A 24,690-nucleotide genomic window follows, 5' to 3' on the forward strand; every position below is an offset into this window, starting at 1 on the left:
GTATAAGCAAACAGCGGAAGACTTCTAGAAACCTGAGAATAAACATGCTTCAAGTGTCAACACAAAGGTTGGTGAGTTCATAGTTTTAATATTACACATAATCCGTATATCAATGTGGATTACAAAAGTTCAGTTGTTTTATTCAAAACGTTTATCAATAGGTTTTACATAAAAGGTGGATCACAAGATTTCAGTTGTTTCATTCGAAACGTTTATCAATCGGTTCTACAAAATTGAGCACCCTGGTAACTAAACTTTAATGTTTATATAATTTGTACCCTTTGTATAATCATCTTAATAATATACGCAAACCAACGTGTACGCTTCTCAAATAGCATACGTCCGTTAAAAGGCTAGCGCTCTAGCTCGGACGGGGATATCAAGCCCTATGGATCCATATACTACTACTCGCGCCCACCAGTTCTTATAACTGGCAGTTAACAGTTACCAAAGCTAAGGGATTTTCGGTTCAAACTCAGTGTAGAATTTAGTATGTACTTGTATCCATTGCGTTTAAAATAAAGTGCATGTATTCTCAGCCCAAAAATATATGTTGCAAAAGCAATTAAAAAGGGATCAATGAAACTCACGCATATAGATATTGTAAAACAGTTATTAAATCATTTGCATGTATTCTCAGCCCAAAAACATAAAGAGTAAAAGGGATCTCATGAAACTCACAGTTAAATATTGATATACAATATTGTAGGAAAGCACGTAGACGCATCGGAGATGATAAACACGAGGTTTGATTCACAAAAAAATACCCCCGAACATTACCCATAACCTCCTTGGCAATAACCCATAATTTCCTTAGCTCTAGCTTGCTCGAAAACTCATTTTGAAAATTACTTGGACAGCACTCCGTCGTAATATTTTTTGTACATTATTATTTTTGTATCGCAAAAATAATAACACTAATAATAATAAAAAATAATAAGATTAATAATAATCTTATTAATAATAATAATAATAATAATAATAATAATAATAATAATAATAATAAATAATAAATAATATTACGGAGTATATATATATTTGTGTATGTGTGTGATTTAAATCGAGCGAAAACACTGAAATTTATAGATGTGGCCTGAAATCTGGAGTCATGCGACTCGCATGGAAATGGCCTTCTGGCCATGCGACTCGCATGAGGACCAGGGACAGCTCACATATGCTTTGTAATTTAGCTCGTCGACATAATTAAATATTAATATAATATATATAATTTAAATAATTAATTATATATTATATTAAATTCACGTGCATAGTTGACTTGTAATTTTTGTTCCGATAAGTCGTACGTCATCACTCGACTTATGTCCCGGTTCTGGTTTTTCGAATGTCCTTTCGTACGCTGAGAAAACTTGCATTTTACGTTTCGTGACACGTACCTTTGTCAAGATATAGCCTTAAGTTATCCATAAACTATACCACTCATAGTATATCTTAAACTTTCGAGTATTTTGGTCATTTACTTCTATAAATCATCGTCTCGTTATTTGTTAAAAATACATTTTAAAATAGTGTTTTACTGTAGCAAAGTTACTGTAGCAAAGTCAAATTTTACTGTAGCAATTCACTGTAGCAAAGTCAATTTCACTGTAGCAAATAGTGATTTTTGAAAACACTGTAGCATTTTGAGTAATGTGGCAATTTGAAAACACTGTAGCAAATTAGTGTTTAACTGGTTCATCTTAAACGCTTTAGTTAACTTATCTAAATATCAATTGAATCAATAAACGAATGTTACTATCGTTTATTATATATATGTATATATCTTTTTAATATACATAAATCAGTTTTTAAATACACATTGGACGTTATTTATAAATAAATTTTAATAATAAATATTTCAACTTATCATATACATTCAAATAGATATTTAAACCAATAAGTTTAATGTACGGTATCAAACAATTAATACATTGTTACCTTTTCATGTTATAGTATATATGTATCTTTTTACATATAATTGTTCGCGAATCGTCGAAAACAACCGAAGGTATTTAAATATATAAAAGTAATTCAAAAATTTTGAGATTCAGTTTTACAGACTTTGCTTATCGTGTCGGAAATGTTTATCATACAAAGATTAAGTTTAAATTTAGTCGAAATTTCTGGGTCATCACAGAAAGTATTGTGAGAAACCGAAGCTTGAGCCGAAGTATTTGAAGATGATTAATCTGAGAAAGAGTGCGAAATGAAGAATTCTTGCCTGGGCTTACATTGAAGAATTCAACATGTTTGCGGTTAAACGAGAGTTTGGCGTGGATTATTTCAAACATGGTCACGAATTCAAGTCACTACCGTACTTTGAGCTAATGCAGATTGCCAGGTTAAGAATGCTGTATTGTGGAATGAACGATCGATCTTCGTTGCTGGTGAAGAAGATTCGAATTGCATTTAATTCGAAGAATTGGGAAGGTTTTAGACCACAGTTTCCTAGGATCAGTTACAAAGTTAATCGTAGAACTGGTGAATCTCGAAGGATTGTAAAGTACAAGCGGGCAAAGACTATGAAGAAGGTACCATTGAGGAAATTGCCGCAAAATTGGAGTAAGAGGTTCAGATGGTGGTTATACGATGATCGTTCTGAAGAAGCTGTGATTGTTTTGGATAAGATGAAAGAGGATGATATTGAATGCATTCGTGTGTTGGATCCGATTTGGTTAAGAAACTGTACCAAGGCTGATATTTTCACGCTATATTATAACCGTACGCTCTATCGACGAGAAAACAAGGTGCAGGCTGAACAGTATGTGAAAGTAGCTAAGCTGTGCTACTTGAACAACATGGTAATCGATCCGTACGAATGAATTGGATGGCGACTGAAGACTTTTGATATAGAACTAGGTCTTAGGGGGAGTTTGTTGGTGCATAATCCCGAGTTCTATGATGTAATAAGTTCTATTTGTATTATCGTTTACATTTCAGTCGTGTATAAACATTGTCATTGATACTGTGTGTTTTGAATTGATTAAGCGATGACATAAAATGGTTCGAGCTATTTGGTTGGCAGCTCAGACCATCGACCGATGGTAGAGACCATCGGTCGAGAGACTATCACCATCGGCCGTAGGTCAGAGACCACCGGCCGATGGTCGCTGTAACTTTATATAAATACGGGTGTTGGGTTACATTGTTAGTTTACACACCCTACATCCCCTAGCCGTCGTATTTCGCTGTTACTATTGTCCCAGACCATACCCCAACCGAATACAATCATCTAGGCGTCGATTATATCAACATATTGTTGGTTAGATTGATCCCAAAGTGAAACTCGTATTCGATTCATCCTAGTTTATTGTTTTCCGCCCTTATTCTAGGTTTAACGTTTAATCTAAGGTCCTAGATCGTCTACATATACAGTTCACGTAACATAGCCTACGACTATTTTTTTCAAACAAACTAATTGAGTCATACACCATTACACGTCAATTGTTGTGTTCGATCATTCAAATATTCTCTTGCCGGATCACTCATCTCCCTGGTATATTTTAGTAATGTGTATTTTTGTTTCACTTGTCTGCTTGTAAGATGTTGTTCTAATGTCTAAGCATTCTCAATTTGGCATGAAGAGACACAAAAATGCATAATTGACACAACAATTGAAAAAAGGAATTATATATCGGGAGGCCACCCAAGTTTATCGTTTTGTGTTTCTAAATAACTCATATTTGAAAATGATTTTGGAGGCCACCCATATTTATATTTACGTGTTTATATGTCACCCATATATGAAAGTGATTTTGAAGGTTATCCAAGTTCGTGTATTGTTCCATACGTATGAAATCTGGCTAAATTTTCATTAGAAAATGTACAAAATAACACGAATAATCAAGCTTTTCTTAATTAACATTATTTATATATCGATTAGATGGTACCAAAAGCACGAGTACTTGCGATTTTTTATATTTTTTTTAAAGAGTTTTTAGTCGAATTTGGTATATATGTAACAACATACGAACATGGATTACCTACAAGGTCACTTTCAAATATGAGTGGCCTACAAACATATAAAGATAAACATGGGTGGCTCACATAATCATTTTGAAATATGAGTGGTCTGAAAACACAAAACGATAAACTTTAATGGTCTCCCAATATATAATCTCTTAAAAAAATATCCATGTTGAAACAAATGCAATTTGCTTTTTATAATAGTGTTTTTAGTTATTATTATTTGATTTTGTAATGGGTATTAATTTGCTCTTTAAAAAATCATCATACTGTTGTATCTCGTTCTGTATGTTTTAGGTGTTTTAGGTGTTTATATGATTTTAGTTGGTCCCCTGATGTGTATGGTTGGTCCATGCTATGCATGAATGCATGGCTTTGGATAAGTTTGTATCTATTAGACCAATCCCAACCATGACGCTGTTATGGGCATTTCTTCAGCGCCACATCAGCTTTCTCTCTCCACATTACTCAACACTTCCTCTCATAACACTCCCATAACACACCACTACCAACCATAACATACTCCCTCCTCATTACATACCCCACAAAATTAATTAAATAAATAAATTTACAACTTTAATAGCAATATGTACAAGTTTGTTATGCAAAATAAAGAAGAAAGAGAAAACAACTCGTCCTGAAATGTGCTTGTGGAAGAAAAAAAGGAGGGCGACAGAGGTGAGGGCGGTGGAGGGCAAGACTATGACAAGAGAATGCCAATGGTGCCCTCGCATGACATTCTTCATGACATTCCCCATCACTTGCCGATGGGAATGGTCTTATCTATTATAAATGTTATAGAATTGAATAAAATTGTTTTGCTTTCGATCAGTTTGTAAATGTTATTTGTATCGAGTATCTATTGTCAATGTTAAAGAACAGAGAATTGTATTACTCCGTACAATATTAAATATAAACAAGAGTAAATCATGTAGGCATGTGACTACTCTCAAGTAATTTAAGCACACAAGGCAGGGCACATAAGAGCGAGAAATAACACAATAGTAGACAATTGAGGACTGATTTGATGAGAACTAATCTTCCACCAAAAGACAACGATTTCATTTTCCAATCCAAGAGGTCTTGCTTTGAATTTATTAATCACCGAATCTCAATCACCCACCTTTTTCATCTTTGCCCCAATAGACAATCCAAGATAAATTAACGAAAATTTCCCCGCTTGACATCCCATTCGATTCGCCATCAGTTCAACCTCTTCATGACTAACCCCTACACCATAAAGGCAAAAACTGCAATCTTTTTTGAAAGACAATAAACTTACATAACTAACAAAACCCATCACAAATATATAGAATTTTTTACGAAGATGTCATTCTTAAACTTCAGGGCTGTTTAGTTAATTTTAAAAGTCCTGTTCAATAAGCATAACAAGACCATTTGTATACGAAAGTTTTACATATATATATTTTTGGATTAGTGAGGAAACCCCATATGAACGAGTACATTGACTTTCTCATAGAGGGTATATTTCGGATAATCAAGCCCCTAAGCACGAGACCTGGTACTGGGTGTAAGACATAAGTTCAATAATAGTGCAAAAGAGTAAAAATTAATACATTTAAAACCTTATTGATAAATGAACCATACAATATATTGTTAGATACTCCATTCGTCCCAAATTTATTGTCTTCAGACAAAAACCACAGAGTTTAAGAAAAAGTACCTGTCACATGTACTTTTTTGTTTAATTTCCAGTCTTAACCCTTACTTTTAACCTATTTTTTTGTCATACATGAATAAAGTAAGGACACAAAAGACTTTTATCACGTTATTATTTTTCATTTATGGATGTGAACAATTAATTTGATACATTCTAAAATGGAATAGTGAACTATAGATTTGAAACCGAGGGAGTAATAATTTTGAGCCCTTTAAACTTTAAGTCATTTTCAATTGCACACTTTAGGCCATTTTCATTTGCACACTTTGCGACTCAAAATCCAAACGTTTTAAATTTATTAAACCCCAACCTCATTATAGATTTAGTTGATAGTGTAATACTATTGACCCATTGATATACCCATTTATTACATGTACACAGAGTTGACCAAAACAATCCATCCGATGAAAACAACGTTAGAAAAATCGATTTCAAAGACAAATTTTTTGGTATGACGGACGCAACATTAGAAATCGCAGCTGCCAACTTCGGAAATCTCCGGACCTGACGTGGGCCCCATTTTTGAAAATGATTACTCATCTTTCACATTAATTTTGCAAAATATATTATGCTACGGAGTACAGGTAGAAAAATAAAATAAATATAAATAAATATATAAGCACACCCCCACAAAGACACCTGCTTACAAGTTACACCAACCCAAAAACTCTGAAACTAACGCCACCACACTAAAACCCTGAAAGCCATCATTAGCCACCACCATCCAACGCAACCACCATGTCTGCGGCGGCGATGTCAGCCATGGGGTTAACCTCGTCTTCATCAAAAGATTTCTCCAAATTCAAAACCCACATTCCATTTCAATCTTTTAATTTCCAACCGTCAATTTCACTTTCCGTCCGTACAATTAACAAACCGATATCTTTATTTAAATCCAACAACTTTCCGATAGTTCTCGCGTTTTCCGGCGACGGAGGTGACGGAATCGGAAACGGTAACAGTTCCGGCGGAGGTGGTGGTGGTGACGGTGGTAGTGGGAATGAAAATGAGAAAGAGGCGTTGATGGTGTTGGCACAAGTAGGTAGGTCGTTGGATAGTTTACCGAAAGATTTGGCGGCTGCGATCGGGTCGGGTCGGATACCTGGATCGGTTGTGAAGAGGTTTATGGAGCTTGAAAAGAGTCCGTTTATGAAATGGTTGATGAAGTTTGGTGGGTTTAAGGAAAGATTGCTTGCTGATGATTTGTTTTTGACTAAAATTGGGATTGAATGCGGCGTTGGTATGTTTACTAAGGTATGACCTAATGTTGAAATATCAATTTCTATTTTATTATTATTAATTAATCGTAAAATAATTAAATAAATGTCGAATGTATTAGGGTCTTTATTTTCTTTTGTTTAATTGACTGATAACTATAGGTAGATTGTATTAGGATATGATTTAGGCGTTGATTTGTGGAGGAAATATTTCGACATATTAACTTTAAGAAATGAAGGTTCGAAGTTATCGTATGCTGGTTTATTGAGGTTGTAAGTCCATATCTAATGCAGCGTCAAATCAAGAAAGAAACGCCCAAAAAATGACATGGCATATGATTTGGCAAGAAATCTGACGCCCGACGCCCTGACGCCCTTAACCTTGACGCCCCGTGACTCCTCGGGGGCGTCAGTCAAGAAACTGACGAAAAAAACGAACGCTTCAGGGATATATGGACCAATCATCAGATTTCAGCATTAATAATTATATTTATATATTATTAATTAAAATATTTTATAACCAACTACCAATAATAATTTACCACATCACCCATCACAAATTTAACAATCAAATTTAACACTCCCCATTAAAAAACTTCACTTCTTCTTGACCTTGCCACATCACCACATTTGCCTTTGATGTCAAGGGGAGGGTTATATATGGTCTAATAGTTACCAATTTTTTATTTAATTTAGTTAGAAAGACTTGTTTTTATAGCTTATATATTGTTATCAACTTTACATTGTAACAGAAACAGGTTAAATGAGTGGATAATATGTTGCGAACTTAGTTAATATGAACGCTTTTAACATATGTTTTAATGAGTCGTGTTTTTTTGTATGTTGCAAATTAAGTAATGTGCAGAAAGAATCGTGTTCTTCCAAAAATATTTCATTTTGTGATTTGAAGATTACGGCACTTTCGTTTTTGGGATGTGTTGTGAAAATAGATATATTATCGTTTGTACGTAAATTACTTAGCGTCCTATTATCATTATTGTTGCAATGGTAAAACAATTTTGTCCAATATTTGTATTTTTTAACCAATGAGTTCTTATGCACCTTTTGAAGGACGGTAGCTTCTAGGCAAACCTTTCTTGTCGTTATATATAATATAAAATAAATATATACAGTAATACATAAATATAAATATATGATATAATGCAATGTAACTTTTGCTGACTATGTTGAATGGTGTATACTTCCTTACGAGATGTTAGCTATTTTAAGGTTTTGGCACACCGACTTAGGAATATAATCTATAGAAAAAGATTTTTATTGTCTGAAATTCGAACAAAACATACTGAGAATCTGAAAAAACTGCGCTCGAATTCAGTACCAACGTCGTTTCCGTAAATATATCACGCCCGTCGTATTTCCTATTCTATTATGAAAAATATTTGCACAATAATGAATATAATCTATTAAATGTATATCTCCAGACTCTTGCAGAATATGAAAAACGCAAAGAAAATTTCTCCAAGGAGCTGGAAATTGTTTTTGCAGATGTGGTATGCTACTTGTACAGCCAAACGTTGTTATAATTTTCATAACTTTATTAAACAATCTTTTCTTGGATATTAATAATTTAATTAATAATAAATCTGCTATGTTAAATGCCCAGGTGATGGCTGTAATTGCAGATTTTATGCTTGTTTTTCTTCCTGCCCCTACTGTCTCTCTTCGACCTCCAATATCTCTCAATGCTGGACGCTTAGCCAAGTTCTTTTATAACTGTCCTGACAACGCGTTCCAGGTTATTATTATTTTCTTTTATACAACAACAACAACAACAATACCCAATCCCGCGCCTGCGGGGTATGGAGGAGGTAAGATGTAGACAATCCTTCCTCTACCCTAAACTAGAAGAGAAGTCGTTTCCTTTACCACGAGTCGAGAAAAGGAATTCTCCACCCATAGGAAAGGGAAATTCATCCCCCTCTCTACTCCAGGTAGAGAGATTGCTTCCGTGAGGACCTCCGGCTAAAAAGAAATTTTTTTTTTTTTTTTTTTTTTTTTTTTTTTAAAGATAAGTTAAAAAAGTAAATAAATAAATAAATAAATAAAATAGAAAAATAAAAATAAATAAATAAAAATATAGATACATAAAAAAAAAAAAAAAAAAAAAAAAAAAAAAAAAGGGGAGACGCCATGAAAATGGTAGAATCAAATTTTCATGGGTTTAAAGCACGCATGAGAAATCAATTTAGGCTCTGAGCGGCAGTCAAGACGCCACTAAAACGGCGCTTGTCGTTGCCTCAATAAAAATAGCCAAAAGACCTTGTGGACAGCAACTCGAGGGCATGCCGGGTGGAAGTTGTTGCGCAAGCAAAGAGCCAACCACCCTTAGCAAACCAAAAACCACTCATGCACCTTTACGGTAGACACCCCCGAAACCACCCAACTAAAAGAAACCAACCAAGCTCTAGAGCAAGGGAAGTCGTCCTCAGCCATAATGGTCCCAAGATGCACCGAGCGATGCGAATCACCTGATCATACATACATGCATACATACGTACATACATACACACATACATAAACCTACATACAACCATACACCAGACATACCTACGTACATACATGAGACATACCTACGTACAAGAAAGGAACAACCTACGTATAAAGCCACACAAACAACCATACATACATAGCAAAAACACCCAGTCCTACATAAACCTAATAGCAAAACATACATACATGAGTGAATATACCACACCTACAGACAAGTAAAAACATGCATACATACATACCTAACACCATATAAACATACATAAAAAACAAACATACAAAAACGTGTGTAACTACATCATACTTTCATTACAAAACCTACATACATGCATGCAAGCATGCATGCATACAAACATACATGGACCTACGTGCATACGTACAAACAACCCAGCAAGCATGCATACATCCAAAACCAAAGATACCGAAAACATACTCATTTAATGATAATAATAATAGTACATAAAACTAATAAAAACGATAGTAATAGTAATACAAATAATAGTAATAATAATAGTTCATATAAATATTAATAGTAATATATATTTGTAAAACAAATACTAATACACTAATAATTAATAGTGAAACAAATAATAATAATAATAATAACAATAGTAATACTAATAATAGTAATAGTAAGAATAATAACAGTAATAAAACAATTAAAAATAATCCTAATCCTAATTATAGTACAAATAGGAAATAATAATAATAATAATAATAATAATAATAATAATAAAAATAATAATAATAATAATAATAATAATAATAATACATAAAAGAAAGTAATCCTACTCGACTATTCTTATTCTAGCCCTCCACGCATCCCTATCAGAAGTCATGTCCTCGGTCAACGAAAGCTCCCTCATGTCGAGTCTTAGTCTATCCATCCACCTACGAGTAGGTCTACCCCTTCTCCTTACACCATCGACCGTGAGTGCCTCAACTCTCCTAACCGGGGCAATACGTGGTCGTCTCATCACATGCCCAAACCAACGAAGTCGTTCTTCTCTTAGCTTGTCGATGATGCTACTGATTCCAAGTTTTTCCCTAAACACACCATTTGGGATCATATCTAGCATGGTTTTACCACACGTCCACCTAAGCATCCTCATTTCTGCCACCTCCATCCTTCTCTCTTGGGCCTTCGTCATAGGCCAACATTCTGATCCGTACAACATGGCGGGTCTGATTGCCACCTTGAGGAATTTCCCTTTTAATTTGAGTGGTATCTTCTTGTCGCACAATACCCCTTTCGCTGCCCTCCACTTCAACCAACCTACCTTAATACGATGGGTCACATCATCGTCTATCCTCCCCGATTTGTGGAGGACCGAGCCTAGATATCTAAACGAATCTTGTGGATGCAAGATCTGGTCTCCAATGCTGATATTTACTCCAGAATTTTGTTCATCTTCAACCCTGCCGAAATCACACCTAAGATATTCCGTCTTTTGCCTGCTGATTCGTAGGCCATTTTGTTCTAAGGCCTCCCTCCATTGTTCTAGTCTTCTATTAAGCTCTTCTTTGGAATCCGCAACAAGCACAATATCATCGGCAAAAATCAGACTCCAAGGGATGTTCTCTTGTATTCCTCGAGACAGCTCGTCGAGGATCAAAGCGAAAAGGAAAGGGCTAAGGGCAGATCCCTGGTGCAGACCAACTGTTATTGGAAAATACTCTGTGTTTCCCACAGGTGTCCGAACGCACGACTTCGCCCCTTCGTACATATCCATAATAGCTCTAATATATCTACTTGGAATACCTCTAACATTAAGGGTCTTCCAGATCAACTTTCGCGGAACACAGTCATAGGCCTTTTCTAAGTCTAAGAAGGCCATCTCTAAGTTCTTTTGTTTTTCCCTATACTTCTCCATAACGCTTCTTATAATATGAATTGCCTCCATCGCGGAGCGTCCTGGCATGAAACCAAATTGGTTTTCTGAAACTGTAGTTTCGCGTCGAAGTCTAGTCTCAATTACCCTTTCCCAAAGCTTCATGGTATGACTAAGTAATTTTATGCCTCTGTAGCTACCGCAGATTTGGGCATCCCCTTTATTTTTGAAGATGGGTATAATCTCGCTGCGTCTCCATTCTATGGGCATTTTATAGCTTCTAAACGTCTTATTGAAAAGACACGTTAGCCACCTAACACCATCCTCGCCGAGGCACCGCCACGCCTCTATTGGGATCTGGTCTGGTCCAACAGCTTTGTTTCTACCCATCTTTCGTAGTGCCAATCTTACTTCTTCATGCCTGATCCTCCTACAGAAACTGTTGTTCTGGAATTGTCCTATACCCGAGTCTCGCGGGTCCTCTTGGCGCCCGGGTCCTCCACCAACGAAAAGAGATGAGAAGTACCATTCCCATCTTTTCCTTATTTCGTCTTCCTTCACAATGGTGTGACCGGATTCATCTTTGATAAACTTGATGTTATCTATATCCCTCCTCCTATGCTCTCTAGCTTTTGCAATCCTGTAGATATCATTAGCTCCTTCTTTAGAGTCTAGTTTCTTATACAAATCTTCATACGCTTTATCTTTTGCACGTGCAACAGCCTTCTTAGCTTCCCTTTTGGCTTCTTTATATCTCTCTTCAGCCCTAGTTCTATCCTCAAGTGTTCCCTCCCTGCAAGTAATGAGCTCCCTAAACCTTTAGCTGCTTAAGCGCGATTTTGGTTTGGACCTCATCGCTAATCCACCATGATTCTCTACCAGGTTTGTGTCCTCGCGATGTCCCTACTACCACACCTAAGGCTTCCTTGGCTACATCTCTAATAGTGGAAGCCAGACTATTCCACATCTGATCCGCGTCACCATGAGTAGCAATTTCCACTCCTGCCTCTACTCTTTCCAAAACCAAAGCTTTAAAAGTTTCGGCTTTCACTCCATTTAGATTCTTCCATAGGATCCTAGGTTGGACGGGTCTCGCGCTCCTGGTAGCCCGTCTCTGCAGGGCCAGGTCCATGACCAATAATCTATGTTGGGTGGAACAGGTCCAGGTGGTCAGAACTCTACAGTCTCTGCAAGCCCTAAGCTCCCCTTTGCGAAGCAGCAAATAGTCAATCTGGGTACTATGGCCCCCACTGTGGAAAGTAGCTAGTTGAGCTTCCGTCTTCCTGAAGAAAGAGTTTGCAACAACCAAATCATGGGCAACAGCGAAATCGAGAATGGAGCGTCCTTCTTCATTTCGAACTCCGTACCCAAAGCCCCCATGGACACCCGTATATCCTTCTGAATCCGTGCCTATATGACCATTAAGGTCACCCCCAATAAGTAAGCGATGGTCAGCGGGGCAACTCCTCACGACTTCATCTAACGAATCCCAAAAGCTTCTTTTTTCATCTTCACCCAAACCAGCGTGAGGTGCATAAGCGCTAATGACCATGTAAGTCCCTTCCTGGATAACTAATCTTATTGACATAATCCTATCACTAACTCTACCTACGCCCACAATATTATCCTTATACGGATGTCCTAAAATGACTCCTACCCCGTTTCTAGCTACCTTGGAACCCGAAAACCACAACCTATAGTCGTCAATGTCAACCGCCTCTTGACCCTTCCATCTGGTTTCTTGAACACACAAAATATCCACTTTACTATTACGTAAGGTCTCAACAAGCTCATAGGATTTGCTAGTCAAAGATCCTACATTCCAACTACCTACTCTAATCTTAACCGGGTTCGCTAACCTATTGCCAACTCTAAACCCTCTAGATCTAACCGCCCCTAAGTAAGAAGGACATGACCTCACGTGACCATCTCTACGACCCGAGTCTATCTTGCACTATATATTAAACAGAGGGTATAAAGTAGGGGAGGTAATATAATATAACTAGATATAATAATTTAATAATAATAATAATAAAGTAAAAATATTATTAGTATCAATAGTAATAAATCGATAAAGTAATAAAAAATAGAGATAATGACTAAGGGTAATAAAAACACGTTATAACAAAATAGTCAATAAAAGTGGGTGAAGAATCTTTCCTATTACCACCCACACAGAAAACGAGTAAACAGACGAACAGTGTAGTAATAAAGTACTCCTACTTGTTTATAGTCTTAAAATAATTAATTATATCAGTCAATATTCAATATAAATATATATAAGCACGAGGATCAGAGTTTAACACAGAAAATAACATGTAACAGCGAAGAAGAAGAGAGTGAAAGCTGTAACCGGCCGGAGATCTTACTTCCGGCAGAGTTGCCGGCGTTCGTCCTCCCAGCGACTGTTCGGGTACCTGCAAAAAACAATAAAAGAGTTGATCCGTACACTGATTCGTTCGCGGTGCTGTAGTACTCGCTGAACCAGGCCGGAAAAGCTTGAAAAAGGCCGGCCGAACACGAATATTATTTTCTTTTATATTAAGTAAATTAATTAATTATATTCAGTTTAACAAATTACAATTATTCGGAGGTCAATGTCAAATTTATTTCGTACATTCTTCAGACTGCTTTGGGTGGAACATCATATTCATTACTTCAGAGATTGGGTGCTATAGCGGTACAAATAGTTTTTTTTTTTTTTTTTTTTTTTTTATGTTAATTACGCAATTTTGATTCGGTTAACATTCATGTATCTAATTTTAAATTCGATTTTTTTTCAGCGTAACGGGACAAAGCTTTTCGGTGTGGGAACTGCATCATCACTGGTATTATAATATTCGTAGATGTTTCATTTGTTACCGTTTCTGTTAAATTTTATTCCAAAATGAACTAGTCTCGAAGTTCAGTTTTATATACTTGCATGAATTAGCATTAGCAACCAACCAAATTTAAGAACGGGGCATACTAGAGTTCTTCGATATGGAAGTATGACTATATTGTATACTACTTAAGGAAATTCGACCCGTCTTCAATTTGTTTATTGATTTCCTTATATTGTGGAGCTTATTTAAGCTTTATTAATCAATAATTAATTTTTGAAATGGTGTTTAGGTTGGCACAGTTGTGACAAATACACTGATTAATGCTAAAAAGGCTGTTCAAAATTCTGACGATGATGAGATCGAAAATATACCCGTATTAGCTACTAGCGTCGGATACGGTGTTTATATGGCAATTTCTAGCAATCTTCGGTAAGTTTTCCGATGTCACTATTAAATCTGTATAGCTACTATCAATAATTTATGGTTTTTATTACCTATAAATTATCATATTTGAAGATGTAGAGGTTGTATAATAGGCTGGTTGGGCAATTCGTTAAAACGAGTAGTTTTTGATACGCGACATAGGTCGGTTATCTTAACACTTTTCTATTGGGTGTTAATTTATGGGTGCAAAGTATATTGCAATATCAGTTTGACTTTCTGAATAAAGCGGTTTAGTTGGTCGTACGCATAAAACTTACGCTTCAGATAACTTTTGACCTGTTGAAAACATAACTTGAGTTGACCCAATCATAAGTTAATGGTTGAATTTGCGAGGTTTATTAAGAGTTGCTTTATTAGTTTCAATCTCGACACGGTCTGATGTTTCGCTTGGAAGAATTAATAATTTGAGAAGGTTCATGACAAACTAAAAGCAAGCCATGTGTTAATCAAGTATAGAAGTGTACCATCAGAACTTTCTCTAGGCAGAGATGCCAAATGGGTCCGTACTGGTAAGTTTTAGGTGTAGGTTGAAACTAGTCGGGCTAGGTAATGGATCAAAAGTCAAGTAACCTTTAGGTGCGGGTTAATAATGATCAGTGTGGGAAATATGTATACAAAAACCATGCAAATACAATTTTGAAATACAATTTGAGCTATTTTTTTTTTTACCCATTTGACCGTTTCTCTCTTTATCTGATTTTTTTTACTCATTAGGAATAACACTTGACCCCATTTACCTATTCATTGGTAAATTGATAAAAAAAATGTCATCTTTAATACAACCCTTTTTCGTGGGTAACGAGAACCCGTAGGGCTGTCGTTAAGATGCTTAAAGTACTTGTAAATTTTCACTAACCGTCATATTAAAGTTAACATACCGCTGCGTACAAATTTTTTCAGCACAACGACGGCCTTTAAGGTCCTCGTTAGAAAAATCGTAAACTTAGATTTTTATGTGAGACAGGTACCAACTTCTGGCCGGTGTTGTTGAGCAACGTCTTCTAGAACCGTTGTTACACCAACACAAGCTAATGCTAAGTGCAGCCTGCTTTATTGTTAGGACAGGAAACACATACTTGGGATCATTATTGTAAGTTTCATTCACCTTTTCTTTGTAAACTATCGTGTTACTTTTTTTTTCTATATATAACTGCTCGTTTGATCGATCTTGCATATAATTCAAAACAGGTGGGTGGATTACGCGCGTTTGGTGGGGCTTCAGAAGGCTCATGATGTTGAGTGAAATCCAGTTCTTGATCCCTTAATATAACTTCAGATTAGCCGACATTATTGTGCGTCAAGGGGTGGCTGATTCGCCTAAATTTTTACGATTTGTGGTTTTTTATTTTTGTTTAGACAATTTAATGAGACCTCTTTTGGTTTCGGATTGTTTTAGCATGTAGAGTTTCTTGCAGTTTCATAAAGATGATATTGGATTTTGGTCTTGATATTGAAACAAAAGGGTTCTTGCACATTTGTTCAGATGAATGATATCATAATTTCAATATAGGTTGGATTATATTTAAACTTTTTTCGTTATTGATGGTGTATAGATCACCACCCAAAACAAAACAAAATCATTTTCAGATAATCAGATTGGCACAAGTAATTATATCATGTCTTAATATATTTTCATCGTAGCAACTTAATATTTCTCGCTAAATTGTTCAAAGTGTCGGCTCGAACTTATCACATATTTACTTGAATCTTGATTGCTGAAGATTCACACTGATTATACATGTTATTGTAGGAATTAAATGAAACATTATCAATTCATATTTAACAGTATTCAATTTTAACAATGTACATTATGAAATTTAAAAAAAAAACATTATGAAATTTTCATTCTACTTGTCTATTTAACAGTTGTTATCTATTATACTCCTTTAATTTGTTGATTCAAACCATCATTGCTATATATATGCCTCTTGTATTATTATAAAAAAAAAAAAAAAAAAAGAAGTTACAAGTGTGAAAATAACAAGCAATATTAATTAAGTGGTAGTGAATGAAATCCTTTTTTGACGTTAGAAAAACTCCGATCTTTTTTACTTCAATTTCTATATTCTTCTATATTTACATATATGGAAAAATACATTTTTATTAAATGTTGGATTGTCTAACGACATGTTGTTAACAACTAAAATTTTGTTTACACTTTTTAGTAACCGCCATAAAGAAATATGAACTGCTACGTACAACATATTAATGTCCATTAACAACAGTCTTAAGAGTTATCTTTAAAATAATTCTTAAACAGTTAACGCTTTCTTCTAATTGGAAATAAGGATGCAATTAAATCGTTTGAAGACGGTAATGACACATATATCATAATATAGGGACTATTTATCAATATTACCAAAAATAGCATGTATCTTTTTTATATTCAAATATACAGCGGGGCACACTTCAGGCTTCATCGTGAAACGCTACTTATACCGGCCTCACCAAAAATTAGGGTTTTGAAAGAAAACCCCCAATCAACAAATCACCAATGGAGGTAGAACAATCCGGTACTGCCGTCACTAATCCATCAACAACCGTTGCACTACCTCAATCCTTATCCCTAATTCGAAACCTAGCCTCCTGTAACACCTCCATTAGGTCAAAATCGCTTCGAGAACTCACAAATTGGCTTCCGAAACAGCTCGAAATCACCGAAGATGAAATGAAAAAACTCTGGAAAGGTTTATTTTACTACGTTTGGCACGCCGATAAAGCTCCGGTACAGTCAAATCTCATCGATAGACTTTCATTAATGCTGTTAACTTTAGACGTTTCCGTTTCACTCCGTTATCTATCGGTGTTCTTTACGACGTTACGTCGTGAATGGTCCGGTATTGATGTGCTTAGGTTAGATAAATTTTATCTGCTCATTCGTAGATTCGTGAATTGTAGTTTTCAGTTATTGAAAAAGAATGATTGGGATTTGGAATTGTGTAAACGTGTGATGGATATATATGAAGATAAATCGTTGTTAGGTAACGATAAGAAGTTTTTAGGAAATGGTGTTAATTATCATATTGCTTCGGTGTTTATTGATGAGATTAAGAGTTATTTGCCGGTTACCGGTGAAGTTTACGAGATTTTTTTTAAACCGTTCTTTAGTGCTATGAGCGTTTCGCTCGATAAGGTGTTGGTAGGTAAAATTAGGGATAATGTGTTTGAGAGGTTGTTGTGTATGGGGAAGAGTTTGCTTGATAAGAAGAAGAATGATGAAGAGGTTGTGGATGCCGAGGTCTTGAATTTGGGTACGGTTGCGTTGAAGATGGGGTTTGGAGCTAAGTGTTACGCGTTCGGGTCGTCGAGCGAGTGTTGTCAAGGGAATAGGAAGGTTTTGTTTGGTTTGCAGGAGGAGTTTTTGAAACTGGAGAAGGATTTGGAAGGTTCTGGTATTGATGTTTCGTTTCCCGATGTTCAAATTGAGAATGGTGATGAAGAGGTTCCTGAGTTGATGCCATTAGTTTCTGAAAAGACGCAGAAACCTGTTTCCAGTTTGCTATTGGGAGCGGCTAATAATTTTGAAGGATCCAAAAAGTTGTCGAAGAAGAAAAAGAAGAAGAAGAATAAGGTGGTCAAGGAGGATGTAGATAGTGAAGACCATGACATGACGAAAGAAAATGATGATGGTAATGTGGTTGTCGCCAGTAATGGGAATAATGTTACATTTACCGAGGCTTTTAAATCGAATCTTCAGATGGAGTTTGAGAAGGTGGCTGATGAAGAGGGTTTGGATAAAGACGGTGAATCAACTCTGCACGATTTAGCAACTGTAACCATTACAAATACCAAAGTGCCAAAAAAGAGAAAGAGGGTGAGAAGTGCTGATGCGCATGCTGACATCACTGAACATGGAGGAGCTGATATGAAGAGTGGCGAGAAGAGTTTGAAAAGAGTAAGATTTTCTATGAAGAATAACTTGGTTTGGAAGCCTCAGAGTCCGTTGCCACCTCAAAGTCTTAGAATCCCGCCTTCTGTTACACCTAGAGGGAGTGCTTTAAAGAAAGGAGTGTCACCTGGTCCAATTATAGAGATGCCACTTGCAGGAAAAAGATTGAAGAAGAAGAAGATGAAGAAGGTTCGAAAAGTGATGAAGAAAACATCCCCTGCCGTCAAACGAATGAAGTCGCTGCAGACACTTTCTACTTGATTAATGATGGTCAGATAATCCTTGATGAATGTTTTAAAATTGAAATTTTGTTTTCTTTTCTTTTCTTATATATTGAGATTCCCTATTTCAGGTGTTGTATTTTTAAGATTCAGACGGTAGCCCATATACTCTCTGTAGTCCTATAGTGTGTTATTTGATATTTTGATTGAATCTGAAACTGAATGATACTCCTCAATGATTAGGCTGTTATTATGATAAATGCAGTTCAGTTGCTGAATCTATACACATAATCATTTGTTCAAGAGTACTTGAGTCTGATGAGTATGTTGGAACTAATCAGATCTGGGAAGTAGTTCGACCTGACTAGGGCCGTGTCGGTAAAGTCGCCGAAGTTAGATTTGTTTGGTTAAAGTTAAATTTATTCAGTCAAAGTCAATTAAAGTCAAAGTTGGTCAATGGTTGATTAGTCCCAACAAGGTTCCGTGAGATTAGGGATGTAAACGAGTCGAGCCGAGCTCGAGCCTCGATTAGGCTCGAGCTCGGCTCGTTTAAAATTCATAAAGCTCGAGCTCGGCTCAATTCGAGCCTAATATTTTAAGCTCGAGCTCGGCTCGTTTATTACGTAATATGTTTTGTTATTTTTTAATTTAATCATATTACATATTTATTTTTATGTAAATTTTTTCGCATACATAAAGACTTATTATTAATATTGTAATTATACAAAAATTATAATAATATTTATGTAATTATATCATATATTATATTTTTATAAAACAATAATTTAGTGTATATAAATGAAAAGCTCGTTTAGTCTCGCGAGCTTGTTCGAGCTCGAGATATATTAAGCTCGAGCTCGGGCTCGGGCTCGTTTACTAAACGAGCTTTAAAATATGTTCAAACTCGGGCTCGAGCTCGTCTAGGCCTGGTTTGAATCGAGTTTTTAACGAGTTGAGCTCAAGTAGCTCGCTAGTAGCTCGGCTCATTTACACCTCTACGCGAGATTATTGACTTTTACAATCTTGATTTCTATTGAACTAGTCAATTGGCAAACATATAACTTCATTTTAGTGATATCAAAACAAATTGCTTGTAATGACAGGTTGGTTGGTCCTTTGTAACAGTATTTAACAATTGAAGCTGTTTTTCTTAAATATTTATTAAAAAAAAAAACATATATAAATATAAATAATATAAATAAAAACGGATATATACATAAATATATGATAAAATTTATAAACTTTCAAATCTTAGACTAATACTTATCACCATCCTAAACTAACTCCAACTAATGGGGTTTCATCCTAATCTTAATCAAAGTCTAGATCATTCCTTGAAGCAATTTGAGTTATGATCAAACTCTACTTAATTACCCTATAAAAGGAACCATAAACCTCACCAATTCTCATTCACAAATCTCACAATTTACTCATCAAACTCTCCTCTCTCCTCTTGATTTCTCCTCTTGATTTCGGCAGCCACCATCACCATCACAATCACCACTTTCGACCACCCTCAAGCACCCACAACCGCTGTAGTGCCCCGTCCCAATCCATCTAGACGAATACAATACATTTGGTTACATCGCGAGGTACTTGACTTCTATATGATACATTTTACAAACATTGCATTCGTTTTTAAAAGACAAACTTTCATTTCATCGAAAGTTGACGGCATGCATATCATTTCATAATATATCCAACTATAATTGACTTAATAATAATCTTGATGAACTCAACGACTCGAATGCAACGTCTTTTGAAATATGCCATGAATGACTCCAAGTAATATCTCTAAAATAGGCAAATGCACAGCGGAAGATTTCTTTCATACATGAGAATAAACATGCTTTAAAGTGTCAACCAAAAGGTTGGTGAGTTCATTAGTTTATCATAAACGATCATTTTCATCATTTTAATAGGCCACAAGATTTTCATTTCTCATAAATACACATCTCATATCAGGCATTTCGCAAACTGCACAGAGATAAAAATCATTCATATGGTAAACACCTGGTAACCGACCTTAACAAGATGCATATAGAATATCCCCATCATTCCGGGACACCCATCGGACATGATAAACTCGAAGTACTAAAGTATTCCAAATTCCAGAATGGGGGTTGTTAGTTCCAGTAGATCTACCTTTAGGATTCGCGTCAATTAGAGGTGCACTAATTCTCAAAATTAGTGATGTTTCCTAATTCTTAGGCTACCAAGCTAAAAGGGGCATATTCGGCTTCGATCCATTCAACCATATAATGTAGTTTCAATTACTTGTGTCTATTTCGTAAAACAGTTATAAAAATAGCGCATGTATTCTCAGTCTCAAAAATATATATTGCAAAAGCATTTAAAAAGGGAGCAAATGAAACTCACTATACTGTATTTTGTAGTAAAAATACATATGACGGCATTGAACAACGTAGGGTTGGACTCGAATTCAAGAACCTATATCAGTTATATATAAATTAACACACATAATTGAAATCGAATAAATTTATGTATTATTTTTAGTGATATAATTATTATATTTAATAATTTATAGGTTTCCTTAATAATTTAGTTAGATATATTTACTTTATTTACTTTAGATAGATAATTATTATTTATTATAAAAATACTAATATAGTTATGTTATATGTATTAAATCTATTTTGATATAATTAATATTTATTTGTTATAATATTAATAATAGGAATAATATTAATAATAACGACACTTATAATAATAATAATAATAATAATAATAATAATAATAATAACGATAATACTACTAATAATGTTAATATTGATAAAAATGATATTAATAATAAAATATATAAATTTTTTAATAATGATAGTAATAATAATAATAATAATAATAATAATAATAATAATAATAATAATAATAATAATAATAATAATAATAATTTTAGAATGCGTGCTTTTCAGAGTTTCAGAATGGAAGATCATAATTTTAAGAGATAAATGTTATATATATATACATATAACTGCTGATGTAGGCATGCTGCGAGATTTCAAAATACTGATTGTCGATTCTCGATAATTGGTATGGCTATTCTCGTTACAATTGCGGATGAGTACTTGAGAGGGTTTCAATGAATATAATGATTTTTCAGAAAGTCAAAGATCAATGAAGTTGCTGGTAAGTTTACTACTAATGTGGTGGAATATAAACGGTTCCCCGGTAACGATGACGAAAGGCGAGCTTATATATCAAAGTTATAATAAGGCTAATCCGAATGAAAGTCGAAGTTGATTTGCTGGAGCTGTGACAAAATTGGCTAATTTGGAGAGGGATTGAAAAATTATTTTCGATAATAACAACGCCAAAGGAGCTAGCACAGATACGTGTTAAACGTTTACTCAGGTTCCCAGTGTTTTCAGGTGCATAACTATATGCATCAATCTTTTCTTCCGTAGATGAGGTGCGGTTGGTTCATTCTCTATATTGAGGTGTTTTCAAGAATCATGAAAGGTTTGAACGCGGATTGTAATCGTCAAGATACAAATGAGGTTTAAGATGAAATCAAGTGGCAAACTTGAAGAATTGTTTAGTTTCATATGTTATAATCAATATTTTAATTCATTTTAATTGTCCAATGTTGGTAGTCCACAGTTAGCAGTCCACAGTTACTAACTCTATAATTCATATATAGTTTATAATATTCGAATTAATTAATACGTATCGTGACCCGTATACATGTCTCAGACTTGATCACAACTCAAAGTATATATATTATTATAGAATCAACCTCAACCCTGTATAGCTAACTCAAGCATTACTGCATATAGAGTGTCTATGGTTATTCCAAATAATATATATAGATGCGTCGATATGATATGTCAAAACCTTGTATACGTGTCCCGATATTTAAAGTGCATAAAATAAATAACAGAAATTAAATGACAATAAATAAAATTGCGAGAATATAAATGGCGATAAATAAATTCCGATAAATAAAATGTAATCAGTTAGCTAGGAACAGTTAGCTAGGAACAGTTAGCGTGGATTCTTAACAAATTTTTTCTCATAGTTAATTTGTTTGTTTCTAACAAATTTTATTTTGTCCAATATTTTCTTCATTATGCCACTTGTTGGATTCTGACAGATCAAAATTCAATTATGAAATTGAATGAAAATGATTATTCTGCGGTGAACGGATACGTATATCTGTGGATGTAAGTAGGATAGTAAATGACTGTTGAATCAGATTGAAAGAATGTACTGTGTAATTTATTAATGTGAAATTTAAATATTTCTCGGGTATTACCTACCCGTTAAAATGTTTTCACCATTAACAGTTTGTACAAAAGAATTTTTAATTACAATCTTTATGAAAACATATATACATATATATTTTCTTCAGATGTAATCATGGATTTAATGAGTTAATATAACATTAAACTCATTTGATTTACCGTTAGAACCAGAATACATAATCTCTAAAACATTAGAGATTACAAAATCGCCATGTAAAACGAAGATAAATGATGTAGAACGATGATTATACTCGAGGTACAGAATGAGATGTTGAGGTATGTGATGTTGAAACTTGGGTTGTTGGTGGGTACTGTTGGTGCCGGTGATGTTGTTGAACCTGGTAAGTTTTGCACCATATTCTCCAAATTGATTACTCGAGCGCGAAGTTTGTTGACATCTTCTATTATTCCGGGATGATTGTCGGTCGGAACGAGCGGATGAATAAGGTTTAGAATTTTAGATAAAATATAATCGTGGCGAGATATTCGAGAAATGAGGGTGAAAATGGTGTTTCGGACTTGTTCACCGGTAAGTGCTTCGGGTTCTTCGTCAAGAGGGCAATTCGGTTGGTGGAAAGGACCGCCTTCTTCGCATCTCCATTGGTTAAGTCGGCTACGAACCCATCAGATATTCAGATGAATTGGGGATGGATGATTGGTTGATTCATTCTGGTGACACTGCTTTCGGAGTTTAGGTGAAACTCCATATCGGAATAGCTGTCGGAATCCGAGGAATTCGAACTGGTTTAGGGATTCATCTCGTACGATCTGATGAAGGATTTTCGATAAGAAATAGATTATAGGATGTAGATTAGTACCCTGCAATACATAATTTACATATGCATATATAATACTAAAATCCCATAAGTTATGGAGAAATTTACGGAAGCTATCAGGCAAAGGTAATAATAACAGATACACTAAAATATGAATTTATCTATACACTGTCTATGCAATAGAGGCAGTAAGACGTGTCTAGACTAAGAATGATAAGCAGGTAATTTTCTACGGATGATAAGTAGATGATTTTCGACTAGAAATGATAAGCAAAACTTTTGACATGCAGACACGGTCGAAGTCCAGACCCACTAATGCATCTAAACAACTATCAGTTAGACACACAAATGCAAGACCTGGTTCGCTAAGACCACCGCTCTGATACCACCTGTAGTGCCCCGTCCCAATCCATCTGGACGAATACAATACATTTGGTTACATCACGAGGTACTTGACCTCTATATGATACATTTTACAAACGTTGTATTCGTTTTTAAAATACAAACTTTCATTTCATCGAACGTTGACGGCATGCAAACCATTTCATAATATATCCAACTATAATTGACTTAATAATAATCTTGATGAACTCAACGACTCAAATGCAATGTCTTTTGAAATATGCCATGAATGACTCCAAGTAATATCTCTAAAATGGCAAATGCACAGCGGAAGATTTCTTTCATACCTGAGAATAAACATGCTTTAAAGTGTCAACCAAAAGGTTGGTGAGTTCATTAGTTTATCATAAACGATCATTTTCATCATTTTAATAGGCCACAAGATTTTCATTTCTCATAAATACACATCTCATATCAGGCATTTCGCAAACTACACAGAGATAAAAATCATTCATATGGTGAACACCTGGTAACCGACCTTAACAAGATGCATATAGAATATCCCCATCATTCCGGGACACCCATCGGACATGATAAACTCGAAGTACTAAAGCATTCCAAATTCCAGAATGGGGGTTGTTAGTTCCCGTAGATCTACCTTTAGGATTCGCGTCAATTAGGGGTGCACTAATTCTCAAAATTAGTGATGTTTCCTAATTCTTAGGCT

General features: G+C 35.1%; 2 protein-coding genes across 2 annotated transcripts; both read left to right on the plus strand.

Annotated features, from left to right (window-relative positions):
- Positions 1-6,576: 6,576 nt before the first annotated feature.
- LOC139853244 (protein RETICULATA-RELATED 4, chloroplastic-like) lies at positions 6,577-15,949 on the plus strand. The gene is made up of 8 exons (XM_071842618.1): positions 6,577-6,898; positions 8,304-8,372; positions 8,486-8,617; positions 13,828-13,881; positions 13,985-14,029; positions 14,316-14,455; positions 15,435-15,560; positions 15,659-15,949. Exons 1-8 carry the CDS (start codon positions 6,668-6,670, stop codon positions 15,711-15,713), a joined length of 852 nt encoding a protein of 283 aa, XP_071698719.1. The 5' UTR covers positions 6,577-6,667; the 3' UTR covers positions 15,714-15,949.
- A 1,015-nt stretch (positions 15,950-16,964) lies between these two features.
- Positions 16,965-18,620, plus strand: LOC139854853 (uncharacterized). Its single transcript, XM_071844130.1, has one exon. It carries the CDS (start codon positions 16,965-16,967, stop codon positions 18,618-18,620), a length of 1,656 nt encoding a protein of 551 aa, XP_071700231.1.
- Positions 18,621-24,690: the final 6,070 nt, after the last annotated feature.

Source organism: Rutidosis leptorrhynchoides, chromosome 6 (genome assembly GCF_046630445.1).
Source record: "Rutidosis leptorrhynchoides isolate AG116_Rl617_1_P2 chromosome 6, CSIRO_AGI_Rlap_v1, whole genome shotgun sequence".
Lineage (NCBI taxonomy): Eukaryota > Viridiplantae > Streptophyta > Magnoliopsida > Asterales > Asteraceae > Rutidosis > Rutidosis leptorrhynchoides.

Coding starts and splice junctions, on each gene's coding strand:
- LOC139854853 (XM_071844130.1), top strand. CDS start 16,965: ATGGAGGTAGAACAATCCGGTACTGCCGTCACTAATCCATCAACAACC.
- LOC139853244 (XM_071842618.1), top strand. CDS start 6,668: ATGGTGTTGGCACAAGTAGGTAGGTCGTTGGATAGTTTACCGAAAGAT. Junction 6,899..8,303: donor GCGTTGGTATGTTTACTAAG/GTATGACCTAAT, acceptor GTATATCTCCAG/ACTCTTGCAGAATATGAAAA. Junction 14,456..15,434: donor GCAATTTCTAGCAATCTTCG/GTAAGTTTTCCG, acceptor TATGTGAGACAG/GTACCAACTTCTGGCCGGTG.